Raw genomic sequence first — 12138 nt, forward strand, 5'->3', positions numbered from 1 at the left:
CACGATTTTACGACACCCGGATTTCCAATGCGATCAGCCTCTCGCTGACAGGGCACCTGGGTAATGCCCATCAGGCAGTGCCGGGGGCAGGCCAGGGCCAATGGGAGCCACTACCACTCTATCTGCAATCAGTGGGGAGGGAGTGGGGGTTCCACTGCCACTCTTCCTGCAATCGGTAGGGGAGGGAACGGGGCCGCGATCAATCTGGGCGATGGGGGCTGCATCTCGGACTGCGGGCCCCCACAATGGTGGTGGTGGTGGGGGGTGGGGAACTAGTTGAGGTTCCCTGCAACAGCAGGGGCCTGACAGCTCTCTCTCTTATCTATCAGACCCCTGCTACTGATAATGTGCATGTGCAGCATCAGAGGTCTGCACATGCACAATACCTCCTTCTACAGGCTAACTGGAGAGTTAAGCCCCACCCACAGCCTCTCTGGCTAGAAACTGACTAGTCCACCTTTTTAGAAGCAGAGTGCATAAGATTGGACATGAAAACTCGCTCAAAAGACAGATCTGGAACTCTCCCATTTTCAGGCTAGCTGGACACTTAGAAAAAATCTAGTAAAATTCCACCCTGTGTCTTTTTTCCCTGGAGCTAGGAGGCTTAGGGGTGATCTTATAGAGGTCTATAAAACAATGAGGGGCATAGATAAGGTAGTCAACATCTTTTCCCAACGGTAGGGGAGTCTAAAACTGGAGGGCATCGGTTTAAGGTGCGAAGGGACACACAAAAGGGCCAAGAGGGGCAATTTTTTCACACAGAGGGTTGAGTGTGTCTGGAATAAGTTGCCAGAGGTCGTATCAGAGGTGGATACAATTTTGCTTTTAAAAAGCATTCACAGTTACATGGGTAAGTCTGGTATAAAGGGATATGGGCCAAACACAGGCAATTGGAACTAGCTTAATGGTAAAAACTGAGTGGCATGGAGAAGTTGGGCCGAAGGGCCTGTTTCCATGCTGAAAACCTCTTTGACCATGACCGGGAAACAGAGTAGATACTCCAGTATTATTGTGCAGGTTTTCAGGAAAATTCTTGTAGATGATAATAAATTATATTTGAATACTGAATGGTATCAATACATTTGCCTTGTAAGTGTGACCATGTCCCTTTTCATGGGGACCGCAAAAGACCTCATTACGAGTTTTAAAATATTTCACTGTGGTATTGCTGTAACGAATCCATCTTATTTGTGTTCAATATTTAATTCCAGTTTCCCCATTTAACTTACCTATCATGTGGGCACTACTCTCTGGAATAGTATCCAGTTCCCAATCGTTTCCTCAAACTTAATTCAACAGGTTACTACACTGTAAGTCGTCTCACGGACCCTCCCCTATCTCTATTATAAACATTTACATTAAAATATACATATCCAGTCATACATTTTGCTATAGGAACGATTGACTGTTAAATTATTCGGGAGCCGTTTCATGTGGATAAGTTGCTCAATTAAACTTACGAATAGCATCCATTCGTAAGCACATGACACTGCTAATATGAGAAAACAGCAACAGATCGCGGTGCAACTTCCCTCACTTAGCGAGAACTTGTAGGGAGCCTGATCCCGAGGGGGGGGGGGGGAGAGAGAATGCCCATACCTCTCTCCCCCCAGCAGTGGTATGGAGCTTGAAGCAATGTCCGGGGCGATGCAGTGCGTTACACTTGTTGCTGAATGTTTTTGAGTGTTTCCCGGGTTTACCTCAGCAGCAGCCTTCTGGCGCCGCGCGCACCCGACCGCGCCGGGTTCCTGGCAATGACGTCACTCCGCGCGTGCACGTGGTTATTGGGGGGGGGGGGGGTGATTCCGTGTCGGGGGTGGGGGAACGAGCCCCCCCCCCCCAAACACACCCACAGAGGGGGCCGGGGGGGGCGCTACCTGCTCACATCCATCCGGAGCGCGCGCCACTGCTGCTGCTGCTCACACCCGACAACCAGTTCGCAGCACAAGCAGCTGCTGCTTCAACCAGTGCACTCCACTCTCCTACACACGGATAACAATTGTTAAAACAACTCTGTATATGTGTGCATGTATTTATTTTCTGGCACCTTTTTTTAAAAAAAAAACTTAATTCCTGTGTTGAGAAGTTATGATTTGTTTGAAGTGAACCATAAAAAGGATTTCAAGTATATTACAATACTGTAGGATGAAGATGAACGCAAAAGTGTCGTTAAAGTTTGTCCTGGTACTGGTGGTAGCCGCTAACTTGTTTGACAGCGAAGCAAAGTCGCGTGAAAGGAGTGAGAAATCTCCGGTGAGGAGGTGCCTGGATGGGAGTGCGCCGCGCCGCTTGAAGAAGAGGGACAGGAGACTGTTGGCACTGGACGCCAGTGGGTACATCTGTCACAAACTCTACACCCGGCTGTCCTGCTGCCCCGTGAGCAGGCAGCAATTCGTTGATCCCCAGGTAAATTTTTCACGTATAAGGTTTGAATAAAATGCACGATGTGCGTACGGTTAGTATGATGTGTCCATCACATTGAGCACAGAGCAGTACTGTAATTTCAGTTACCATAGTTATCAATCACCTTTTAATAAAGGCTGTATAATTAAGGCTCGATCTTTACGGGGAGGCAGGGATAAAACTTTTGTGGGGCATGATAAGGAAACTAATCATAATCGCGATGACGGAGTAAAGTTAGGATATGTGTCACAAATATTCAGGTGTTCTTGCTTGGAAAACTCTACAGTGGCAGCACAGAGGTCGCTTCAAAACTCGTGTTCCAGCGTTGTTGGCCTCAACATAATAAGAAATACCCAGGCTGAATCGAATTTTTATGCTAGGTTCACGGTAGATTTCACTCTATTCTCATGTAAACAGCTTCTACGAATCAACATATGCGTCTGGGTGGTATCTTTCACTTTGTTTTGTAACAAAAAGCCATATTGCATCATTTAATTTGCTCAAGTCATGCAAATAGAAAAAATCAATAGGACAAAAAGGGGTCGACTTATCCTCCTCCCCACTAAACTGCTGCCCACACACAGAGTCCTGTTGCTTATGGCAAAAGAATAACAACAACACCATTGTGTTTGTTAGTTGGTTCACTAATGGGTGAAACTGGAGAACATCATTCTCCTTCAGTCCAAGCTCTGTCCAAATGTCCGTGCCTTTTGAGTGAGCATTTGTCCTACTATTTATATTCCCAGATGAGTGAGAACGCCTTACTGCAGGTTTTCAGCTGTTGAGTTGCTTTTTATTTCGACCATATGGGGTAATATTTGAGAGAGGGGGAAAGGTTTTTTCGGATGGAAATGATCGGGGTTAAAAGTATGTAAGTGTAAAGGGGTAAACAGGGATGATATGTAACTGAAGCGACACTTATTTATGCATTCAAACAAATTCAAAAATATTGTTTGACTATTTCTGGGAATGCCATGCATTATAATGCCTCTTCATTAATTTTTCTGCAACTTTTTATCCCAAGTATCTTTCAAGTGTTTTGGATAGCTTGCTGTCTGAACACATGGCTAGTAAAGGAAGAGTTTATTAGAGAATTTAGTCTGGCTGAGTTACAGCTTCGTGCTCTTTTCACCTTGGATAATTTGAGAGCCAAGTTTGTCTAAGGGATAGTTTTCAAGTGTTGTTCCCCTCACACTAATCTGTTTGCTCTTGCTATTTCACTAACCTGACAACTGCCTTTGTTATACAAATGTAACTGAGCGACAAACTCATCTAGTGTTAAAGCTGGTACTATGAAAGGACCAAATTATTAAGTCTTACTTCTGTTTTGAGTGATTTTGAGATGAAAGAAGGACTGCACACATGTTTTATGTTAGTCAATAGCAACACTAATCATTCCGAAGCATGTTAGGATAATGTTTGAATTTTTGGTAGTTTTCAATGTGTTGTGTTTAATCACATGCAGCTTGATGATTTCATCTATTACTCTTAATAACAAAAAGAGGAAATTAATCTTATTACTGGAGAAAACAAGTTTTTTTAAAATTTAAATGTTATCATTTATTTGGCAACCAGAACAGCGAGTGCATAACAAGTAGGATCAGACAGATTTTTGTTGAATTGATTTTGTCAGATTCCTGTTTGGTTGATGTGAGTGCAATAATAATACGTTATTAAAGATAGTTGGCATGTAGTTTGGGTACTCAGAAATGTTTCATAGACTGCATTAAGCAAAATTCTTGGAATAAAATCGTGCAAAAACTAAGCTATTGATGACATTTCAGAACTCTGATACTTGTACTTAATCTTCAGAAGAGAAGTCCATTTAGTTTTTAAAAAAACACCCAAAATAATAAAACTGGCAGATTTTTCTGCTTGCCTGTACTTTAAATCTTGTGCATCCATCATCATTCCAATTCTTGGTTTTACAAATATACTTTAAATGTATTTTTCTCTACAGATAAACCATCTCACAGCCAGGTGGGTGGGATAGTCTTGGGGCAGCAGACTTTCCCTGTGACCACATTGACACAATTTTGTGGTTTCCAAACTTGTGTGATGGTACTGCAAGGGGAAGTTAAAAAGAGACAGAGAATTTCAGTATTTCCTCTTCAACAGCTTCTATGTGGTGCTCCATCTAATGGCCTGCCCAAGTACTGGCAAACTTTACTGAACTGAGGTGTGGGATTTGATAGGCAAACTTGAGAATTTCTTCATGAGGAAAATACACTGAATGTACTTTATACCAAAATTGTGTTGTTACATGCAATCAATGATATGCTATTATTAATTCTTATATCCAGATGCATGCTTATGTTGCCATCTGTGGTGCTTGTACTCCAAATAACACTTCTATGGGGGAAACTCTCCCATTACTTAATTCTGTACAATTAGAAACTCTAACCTCTGCAACTCTTCAGTTTCCATCTCTCATCCTAAAAATGTTTCTAGCTACACCCTTAGTATTAATCTCATTTGTCTTTACAATTATCCTAATGAAGACCTCCCTTCTTTTCATGACCCAAACAATTATCTTTGAGAATTGTAATTGTTCCCATTAACAACACATTGAAATAGCCTTACATTAGATATAAATCCCAGTCATGTTTTCCACTGTGATATTATCAAATCACATCCACTGGCATTAAGTAAGCTCAGTCCTATCCCTTTGGTTATCTGGACCACCCATGCACAACCATGTAGTATTTTTGTTTATAAATTATCACCAACTGTTCTGTGCCAACTTGGTACTCTTAAATATACAGTGGAGAACATGAAGAATTAAACAACCTTAAAGCGGCTACTTGTCTATTTGTGTGAAACAACCTGCTGTGTGGAAATATTATGAGGTTCTAATAGCTTTAGAGATTATTGAATATCTTCAGTGTTAAGATTTTATACAACTCAATAACTTTTATGTTGGACATATTGCCAAACAGCATCAGGTAAATAGTCTGCAGTTCACAATGTCATACATAACAGGTCAAAGGTTGACTCTAGAACCTACATATTACAGATTCATTGAAAGCAACCTGAAACTGTTTATTGAGACTAAAAGGACATAGAATAAATATGATCAATGAATTGCACTTTTTATCCAGCTAGCATGAAACTCATATCACAGTGCTTTGCATAATTTGTCATCAACATAAGGAAGATTGCAATCCCTTAACTGAACAGCAGTATGATCAGCATTTTTGACAGTTTATGACTTGAATGTGCTCTAAGTTTGCACGTTTTATCTTTTGTCCCACAAGCAAACTATACAGTCTCTTACTGCCCTGAAATATAAAACACTCTGCTTTTCGGGTGGGTTTTCTGCCAAGTTGGCATGGTCCTGCTTTGCTTTTCCTTTCCCAAGACATTAACCTCCTCATTTCCTTCCTCTTACTGGCAAGAGGTTTATGAAAGCCAAGCTTTGGTCATGTAGATTTACCTCATCTAATATTTTACTCTTTTCAACCTGCATAGCATCAGCAGGATCAGAAATAATGCTGTATACCAAAGTTGATTTTCCTCAAAATTGATGGTAAGCTGCACATTACAGTTATTGAGGAAACAGATAATAATGCTTATGTCCATCTTCACAAGGGCTTTAGAAGATGTATGCTGTGGGGGTACTTCTGTATTCTGTATTTTTCTTTTAAACCGTAGTTGCATAAAAGGAATATTAAAATAACTTCAATTGCCTTGATGCTATGTGTCCTTTGAAAACTCACATACCTTTAAGGAACATTCCAGGTAAAATGTTAACGCTGATGTATTATTTTTAATTGCAGCTTTTAAAGTAAGTTTTGGCTAATTTATTTGCTGGATGTTTATTATATTATTGCCATTAATTTATTCACTGCAAGGTATGATTTGTGTATATATACATCCCCATTGAAAATAGAGGCATACAGACAATACAATAAAAAGTGCCACAATAAATATTTGTCTTTTATACTTTTCAATGGCAAAAGGATGTATACTAACTCAAATAAAAATTTAGAAACCTTAGTCGTACTGGAAAATTTATCCAGTTTAAGTTTATTTTTTCCTTGCAGCCTAGTGCCTGCAATTTCTTAACCCAATTACCATGTAGTGACCAGCAAACTGATGCAAAGTTTTTTTTCCTTTTTTTTGAGTCAAAGAAAAAACTGTCATTGTGTATTACTACTAAAAGGTGTTAATAGATGCCGAGTCCCTAAAATGCTTGGTTTCTACTGGTATTAGGCATCAACTGACTTTCAAAATTCCCATTGTTTCAAAGATAAGATATTATATAGAAAAATATATAAAGGATGAAGATAATTCTCAACCATTCTCAACATTTTATGTGAGTAATTTATTGCTTGCACCATTGATTTTTCCAATCTGAGTCAGGTTTCAGACCTGTTACCAGAATTCACCTGATACGGTTACCCTGTATTTTTTGTTCTCAACCAGGATGACAATATTTGGACTCCAGAAGAGTGCCTCCTGTGTTGCAGTGGCTGCTGAAAAAGAAAGTGCACAACAAGTGAAAGAAAAAAAGATAAAATCTATCTATATTATGAAAATTATTTGCAGGCATGTGACGTAGGTCTGTCATGTTGTGGAGTCAGTTCAACTAATCAGATTGCAGAACTTCTGATCACAATATGTTTAATTGCAATCACACTTCCCAGTAGCAGTGGCAAGGAGATAAGCCCAATTGATATAAGAGTCACCAATTCTATACTCCCAGTGGGCTGCTGCATTAGAAGGCAGTGGGGATCAGAAATAGGGCTGTGGCGCTGATTCTCTGATCCATGCTACTTTTGAGCATAACTTCCCAGAAAGCATGGAATGGATCATTATTGTACCTATAAATATTTGAGTGGCTCCAGAAGAGATCAACTGATTAAATAAAAATAATAAAGTTTTAAGGTTCAATTGTCAAAACTCCATCCCTTTTAACAGAACGACACGAGTAAGATGCTATTATTGTCTTCTGAGGAAGGTATACCTCCTCGCTGAACAGGAGGTATAAGTACATGGTATGCAGTGTCAAGACTGGGATTGATTTGCAGACCCTAGGACAAGTGAAATGAGCAGCACCAATGAAGTGTTCTGAGGATAGAAAGTGCACGGATCATGTGTTTTTTTTTCATATCTACCTTCAAATTCTTAGGTCAGCTGGTACAAAAAAATGCTGGTTTTAAGCATTTTTAGTTAAAGTTTGAGATGCATCCTTTATTGTACTTCACATGATCTATCTGTATCTTCTCTCATTGTAAACAATTGCAGCTAGTTCTACTATGTATGCAACAGATGCAGAGGGCTAGTCATTGCATGCTTGTATTGCCCTGTGTGCGCTCCCATTGTTTCCAGTGGGAGAGAACATCGGGTGTGTGTTATAATGATGGCTCTATCTGTCTCTTCAAGGGTATGTACCCTGTAGACCTCACACAGAGAAAAATGTGTAGGTCCCGCTGTGTGGAAACAGCATGAAATAAACAGAGAAAATACTGTATTTCATTTCAGATAATTTAAATAATCCTATTGCCTAATCTATTGTTTGGGTTTATATGTGACCAAAAACACATTCCAGAAATAGTAAATGTGATTGTAGTGATTAGAATCTTTAGCAGTGTATGTCTCTATATAAATACCTTAATAGTGAAATTAGGGTCTGTGACGGCCAGAAGAGGAGGATGCTATTTGACAGCTGGCACGCAGGATTTGAATCATTTAGTTTTATTTCAATGTACCAGTATATAAATCATTACGCCTTTCTTTTAAAAAAAAAATGTTTGAATTGCAAATTTAGCTTTAGACATTTAGGGAATGATTGAAATAAGTTGTTATTTTTAAAGAAGCAGCATTTTCCACTGGAAAACCTTATTAAGAATAACACTTGGCTGCAGTTTAGTCTCTATGTTAACACTGGACTTTCTTCTAAATGCAACTTTAAATATAATGAGTTTGGTCTAAGATTATACTGCTTCAGACTGTGAAAGATAGGAAAGTAACGTTTTTTTCTTATGTCACTACAAACAAACCAAAATTGTGAATGTTGGGTTGAAATGCTTTTTCATAGACTGCCCACTGCCCTTAGTTCATAATAAGTGACATAAGCATTAAATTATTTACACACTAAACCCTGTTGAATTACACTGTATACTAACTATAAGTTAGTAACATGTACAACATATTAAAGGAGAAAGAGCATAAATTACTTTAGAAAGATGGACAATAGGATTATCAGACATTAAGGAAAACAAGGTTGTTAAATGGTTTTAGCAATTTCAGTATATTTAGAAACAAAAATCTGCCAACACTCCCAACATAATTTAATTTAGCTGCTGTAAATATTTTTCCATTGAAAGTTACTTGAGGAAATTTATAATCTTATGGAGCTGAATGATGTATTTTGTGACCATTATTATTTCTTTCAAGTTTTATAATCACACTTGAAAACATTACAAACCAAGAGGGCATCAGTAGAACTCCCACCAAGAATTCCTACAGTGGGGGATTTGGGGTAGGATCGTAACATAATGGAAAACATACATATTGTTGTGGCCTGAGTAAAGCTTTTCTTATGTGCTGTGACATTTGGAATTTTTTATGTTGACACTTCTTAGTTTGTCCTTTAAAACATTTATTCAACGCAATCTTCCGTTTATGGAAGAAAAGAAAGAGCAAATACATTCTGGAATTTAGTAAACATTTATTACTTGGTTCACTAGATTTAAAATAAGGGATACATTCTACTTTATCTATATTCTTAAAAGCAAGAAAGTACTGTAAAAATCCAATGTGAGACATATTATTTCCAAGCCAGGGTGTTTTTTTAAAATTCAGTTTGCTTTTGCTTACATCTTTCTGCTGTTTGATTTTTAGGTATTTTCTGTTACAAACAACACAGAATGTGCAAGGTTGCTGGAGGAAATCAAGTGTGCCCAATGTTCACCATATGCACAGAATTTATTTCACTTACCTGACCAAGAAGAAGCATCAAACAATGAGCTAGATTTTCCCATCTTGTGCAGAGATTATTGCAAACAGTTCTACTTTGCCTGCAGAAGTCACATTGCAGGTAATAAAGGCAAGACATTTGAATGAACCCTGAAATCATATAAATCCTCATACCTTGTTGATGCATGATGAATCAATGTGGGGGTATCTATAGCAGAGCCATGGTCCTCTGGTATGCAATGAAAGGGGTGGTCATGGGTACCATTAAACAAAACGAATGCTTACTGAAAAGTCATTACTTCAGTACTGATAGCAGATGTTGCTGCCACCATGTTTGGAGTTGTAGCAACATTCAGGAAAGACTGCTGCCACCGCTTTTTTAACAATTAAAAGCAGCATTGATAATACAATGATAGCTGAAATAAGTTATATTAACACTGCCCTAATAAATATGAAATACAAGATGCGTGGTATTTCATTCTGCATCTTATTCTTTGGTGGAGATGAATTCTTTTGCCACAAAGCTTATATCTTTAATATTGTGTTTAAATTCAATGCAGGACTTCTGTTTTTTAAAAAAGGAAACATTTCTAAAGGAGTGCTCTTCATTTCCTTTTGTGTGGTTTCACAAATTCCCTGGAAAATGAAAATATTATTATTTTACCCACAAAACTACTGATATTTTTCCACAGTTCCCTGCATACAGCTGGTTCTTGCTTTTTATCACATTTCCCTGCAGACTGAAAGGGGGTGGGGGGTTACATTTTCCAAGTCTGCTTGCTAGGCAGTCATAACAGATTAAATTTTGGTAGATATTATGCACAAACCATAATGCATTGGGGAATTTTTGTATGCTTTTCCCACTCAAAAAAATTAACTAATCCCTGACCCTCGTGACCTTGTCCTCATTTTTCTGGGACTTACTACTTAATTTTTTTTTAAATTGCAGTTAAATTGAGCAAAAGAGTTAATTGGAGTGTCTTGAGCAGCACAGGAGCTGGTGCCACAGGAACCTTTCTCCCCAGATCAACATATGTGGTGACGAATGACAAATTTATTTTTCTACAAAGTTTGTGTATATGTAAAACTGCTGAAGTGCATCAAGATGTCAAGTGCTTTGGGTGACCACCCAGGTTGTCTTGGAAGATAACCAGATGAAAGCATAACTTTAGCACTGGGACATGGATGGGGCTCAGGGGTGTGCATAAGTGAACCAGCAGCCTGTTTTTTAGCCAAGCTAGAAGATTTGCCTATGTTAGACAGATGCTTATAATCAGCATGTGGCACCATTTGCTATTGCAGAGGTCGGTGCTAATTGAAAGCTTTTGTTTTGATACCAAAGATAGAAAACAAATTTTTGTTGACAGAGTGGTCATTGACATGCACCCTAATTGTATTTGTTTAAAGTACCCAATTAGAATTAAGTTTCTAGAGAATTATGCAACAGAAGTTAATCAAATCAAAGAAAATTGTCCAGAATGTCAGATTTTTTTGTTTTTAAACTTGAAAGTGACTTTTTGTTGTTACTAACATTGTGGATGTACAATCTTTAATTTCAAAGAAGCCTTTTGACTTGATATCAACATATATGTAAGCACACTTGAAGTTTTGCATATTCATTTGGGTTTTTCTAGATTTGTTTTATCATTGTGATAATGTTGAAATCACTGAGAATAATTGCAGTTTGTCATACATTTACACACCACAGTCAAATGGTGTTTATAATATAAAGCCAATTAATGAATTCTGCATCTTCAGATTTGTAATATGTAAGTAAGATGCAACAATTGTGACTGGTCTGGTGTATTAACTCAGCATTGCCACAAAGTGATAGGATATTGTTTCTCTATTGTTATTCCCCACACAAAGAGTTATAAATGGCAATTCTTCATGAGATAAATGTCATTCACATAGGCTGTACGGGCATGGAGGGGTAATTGGTGGAGGGCAAATCCATTTGTATTAGTGTTAACTTCCTGCACTCAGGAATAGTGTGTCCTATCCAGTGTACTAGAGGATGGTGTTTTGAACAGCAGAGAGGGAGAGAATTGAAATCTAAGAAAGGAAGTACAAATTAGTGTTTCCAATCTGAGATTCATTAGCATCAATATGTACACCGTAGCAGTTTCTTCCATGCCTTTACAACTGATATCAGACTTTGTTACATTTCTCCTGTTGCTTTTCAAGATAATGTAGGCATCACAATAAAGTGTGGAACACTGTTTTATACCGGCATACACTTTTTTGCTAAGGTATCAAAATGGAAATGTACCTTTTTGACTTTCAATCCATCTTTGTTCAGATCATAAAACTGTCTAGATTAAGAATGACAAGCTTTCAGATGACTCCCCTGTGCTGTTCATGCAAAGCAGGAAGAGAGATTGTGTCTGTGATTCTTTGTACAGTGTACAACTGTTCACAGCATGAATGAACACACAATAAAGCCACAAGATATGAGATAGAGGCATTGAAAGAGCCCCTACAGTGGTTTACCTACCTTACGCTTAAGTTGTAAAGTAATATACATCCTGAGAAATAAATTTTAAATCAAGAAAAAGACTAGATAAATAGAGCAAAAAGTAAGTGTTGTTTAAATCATTTTAAAGACCTTTGAAACTCATAACTTGATTGCTTATAAATTATGAGATACTTCTCTTCAGACGAAAGTCTGGTATCACTTCTTCTATTGTCTATGATGTACCACGGTTTTGTAACACAAAACATTAAAATTAGTGTCTATTTTCTCAACATAACCCTCAAAATCAAAATGGATGATGAATTTTATGCATTTGTCATAAAATAGCTATGCGA

At 38.1% G+C, this 12138-nt stretch overlaps 1 protein-coding gene across 3 annotated transcripts in view; it reads left to right on the forward strand.

Moving 5' to 3' along the window:
* Nucleotides 1–1786: 1786 nt before the first annotated feature.
* The window catches only part of hhip (hedgehog interacting protein), a 175661-nt gene continuing 165309 nt past the window's right edge, over nt 1787–12138 (forward strand). For all 3 annotated transcript variants that reach the window (XR_013497730.1, XM_078212128.1, XM_078212117.1), the window contains exons 1-2: nt 1787–2406; nt 9253–9448. Coding sequence is in view for 2 of the 3 variants with exons in the window: in XM_078212128.1 (XP_078068254.1) it covers nt 2146–2406; nt 9253–9448 (457 nt within the window). In the remaining variant the exon portion in view is untranslated. The remainder of the gene's footprint in view (nt 2407–9252; nt 9449–12138) is intronic.

The sequence above is a fragment of the Mustelus asterias genome, chromosome 1, assembly GCF_964213995.1.
Source record: "Mustelus asterias chromosome 1, sMusAst1.hap1.1, whole genome shotgun sequence".
Classification (NCBI taxonomy): domain Eukaryota; kingdom Metazoa; phylum Chordata; class Chondrichthyes; order Carcharhiniformes; family Triakidae; genus Mustelus; species Mustelus asterias.